This window comes from Penaeus monodon, chromosome 27 (genome assembly GCF_015228065.2).
Source record: "Penaeus monodon isolate SGIC_2016 chromosome 27, NSTDA_Pmon_1, whole genome shotgun sequence".
Lineage (NCBI taxonomy): Eukaryota > Metazoa > Arthropoda > Malacostraca > Decapoda > Penaeidae > Penaeus > Penaeus monodon.
The window spans coordinates 38,431,222-38,434,617 of NC_051412.1; the positions used below are offsets into that span (position 1 = coordinate 38,431,222).

At 44.5% G+C, this 3,396-nt stretch overlaps 1 protein-coding gene across 1 annotated transcript in view; it reads left to right on the forward strand.

Annotated features, from left to right (window-relative positions):
• The window catches only part of LOC119590843, a gene marked incomplete at its 5' end in the record, with an annotated part of 11,033 nt that overhangs the window by 1,281 nt on the left and 6,356 nt on the right, over nucleotides 1-3,396 (forward strand). The window contains 1 exon segment of the mRNA XM_037939600.1: nucleotides 263-3,396. Coding sequence (XP_037795528.1) covers nucleotides 263-3,396 — 3,134 coding nt within the window.

A 3,396-nucleotide genomic window follows, 5' to 3' on the forward strand; every position in this document is an offset into this window, starting at 1 on the left:
CGCACGTTCGTGTGTGTTTGTCTTTGGGTTGTTTTATAGATTTATGTTAAATCATTGTTACAGTTTTTTTTCTGCTACTAATGTCGAAACCATGCAGTAAACTTTGCACTATCCAGCCACCTGGTGCATCTGTCTATCAGTCTGTCGAGTGTTTGATATGTGATTCTTCATTTTATTTATTTTATTCTCAAATACAAGATTTTTGCTGATGATAAGAGTTAAATAGGAAATATGAGGGGTAATAATTGCCAAATATCTGCAGGTACCTGTGTTCAGAGTAACTGCTCAAATGCTTCATGCAAGAAAGTGACCTGTGGGACCCGCATACCCGTCTTGCTGGGTGACTTGTCTTCGGAGTGTATTGATGACTCACTGGAAGAAGATGATGCCGTAAATTCCGTTGATTTACAACCTAGAGATCCAACCGAAAAGCTAGCAACTGTAAGTAGTATCAGGACACAACAGCCAGTTTTTACAGAGCAAGGTACAGAGACACAAGAGAATACAGATGTCAGCGATTCTCCAGAGGACAGCGGGAACAAGCAGGAAGGGAAGCAGCCGCCAGTTGAAAATTCTCCAGAAAATGCATCCGAGGCCAGTCTTCCAGCAAGGGATTCCTCCGACTACCAAGATGAAGATGTGGGTGTGTCAGTCCCTGCTGTCAGTGATGAGGGAACAGCCCAAGCACTTGTGCCTCAGCAGGAGAGTGAGAGTGAAAGTCCCAGAATTGCATCTCAGTCAGAGAATGCAGGGCCTGTAAGTGCCTTGTCACATAATTTTGTAAGTGCGCAGCTGACCAGTCTGTCTATTGAAAGTGAAAATGAACATATATCTGTGTTGCCTCAGAACTGTGCAAGTGACTTGAAGTGTGAAAAGACAAAGGAAAAGATACTTGTTGAAGAAGTCAGTAAGAATGGGACAATAACTGTGAGCATTATAGAGGAGGAAGGAACACAAACAGAGGAAGCCAGCAATAATGGGTCCAGTAAATTATCAAACAGGAAGCTGGATGGTGAGGGATCAGATAAGACAATGGGTACAGCAAAGGAGCTGTCCTTAGCATCTTCTGAAACCTGCTTGGTTGTACAGGACATGCAACATGTTACAGTCCATCCTGAAATTCAGCCCCAGTCAATTCCAGCTACACAGTCCGTTCCCGTGTCAGCATCAAATTTTTATGGAAACCCAACGCAGATGGTCACTATTCAGGTTCATGGGGGAGAGAAAGTACAAAACAAGGGTCAGAAAGTTGTCCTGCTGCAGTGTGGGAATTCTGCTCCGGGTACATTCCAGCTTGTCCCTCCAATAGCTGATAATTCCCAGCTCACTTATGTGACCCCTTCTCTCTCAGGGGTCCCTATCATGTCTACAGGTGTTCCCCCCTCAATCCTGCAGACAGGGAATCTTGTGAAGGTAGTCAATTCACCTCCAGTTCTCCTCCTTCCTCCACAACCCATGATTTCTTCCCTGCCACATGCTACTAAATTAAAACCAATTGCACCCAAACCTTGCTCTTGCAAGCCCATTGCATCCTCACAGACAAAGGATGTTTCAGGTGGCATTATAGCATCACTTCCCAAAAATCAAGGACAAGTTTCACCTGTCAAGAGAGATCCTCACACCCCCTCCAAGGCATCTGCCAAAGTGAAACGTCCTCTTTCTTTAGAGAGGAACAATGGCAAGGCAGCTAAGCGTAGTAAAGGGGAGTTTTCTGCAGATTTGCCAACCATATCAAAGGTTCCTGCAGACATTCAGTCTTTACAGTCATCTAGTCTTAATACAAAGACCGTAACTGTAAACCAGGTAGAGCTTGCCAGTGAAGATGGTGAAGACTTGCAGGAGATTTCAACGACCACCTTAACAGGTCTTGTTCATTCAGCTGGTATCATGGACTGTGTGGGAGAGGATGCCTTGGGGAACATCATGGATATTCCCGTTGATATGCCTTGTGTCATGACAGAAAATATAAGAACCTCAGGGATAGAGCCTAGCAATCCCACAGATGACCGCCTGGTAGAGATGTTACGCTCAATTGATGAGAGTGATCCACGCGCATGTGAGTTTTCTCCTCCATCCTCGCCTGTCAGTGGCACCAACCCATTGGTTGAGCAGGGCAAAGGTCCAGAGGCGCAGGATGAAACTGTTGAAGTTAGTACAGGAGATGCTGAAAATAATAAGATCTGTGAGGAAAATCAAGCAATAACTGCTAAGGGAAATGAACCAAGCTCAGTAACTTTAGAAAATCAGCAAGATGTTGGAGCTGAAGATGAAGAGTGCTCAGTGCCAACTAGTTCTTGCACATCAGCAGAAAGTTCTGTTACTAGTAACTCCTATAGTATCACAGCTTTATGCTTGTCATCCAGGCCTCTGAAAGAACAGTCTTTAGTAAAAGATTTTGGTAAAGCATCTGTTTCGTCTTCAGCTCCAACTGTTCAGTCCTCAGATGTTGAGTCAGTAGCTCAGAAGACTCCAGTGACTGTGTCTGCTGAAACCACAGATCATACCAGAGTCTCTACTCCACTAGTGCTTCCTAGCACATCTGGCGAATACTACCTATCCAAAACACCTTTACCTTCACGTGAACACCTTCCAAAGGCTTCTTCTGCTCCTACCGTATGTCAGTTGCCATTACCGCCAGCAGCTGCCCTTCCTCCTCCAAACATTTTCCTCAGAAACCCCTCTGTTCTTCCTTCTTCTTCTCATTCCTTGTCTCTGCCACTTCCTCCCCTTCCACTGCCCCCTCTCCCTCCGCTCACAACAGAGCACCATTCAGCTACACTCCTCTCCTCCCCATCAGTTTCATATTCCAATATCAGTATACCAGTAACCTCTACATCTAGTTTGACAGTGTCCAACATGGCCACGAGTTCAGTGACATTTACTAAAACTTCATTAAGTGATCCAGTATCCCCAGCTGTGATCTCCCTACCTAATTTATTTACAGCTCCTTCAACAACTATTTCACTTTCAAATTATCATATGCCATCTCAGTCCCCATCTTTTTCATTTTCTCTGACAATGCCTTCATCGTCATCTTGGACCTCGGTGACAAATAATGCAGCATCAGCGAGTAGCAACACCAGTAGTACCTCAACACCAACAGTATCTTCTCTATTTCCTTCTTCCTTATTACATTCATTATCTACCAGTGACACATACAACTCAGGAGACATGTTGGTAATATCTAAGGACTCGTCCAAAGACCTACAAGCATCTGTTGCATCATCAACTGTGCAGTCACATGGTTCAGATACTGTGGATGCTACTTCAGGTGCACATGAAAGTAAGGAACAAAGAACAGTGCATGTTACCTCATCATCCACCTTAATATCTTCAACTTTGTCCACCTCTGTCACAGATGTCATTCTAACTCCAAGTTCTACTACTCCTGTAGTG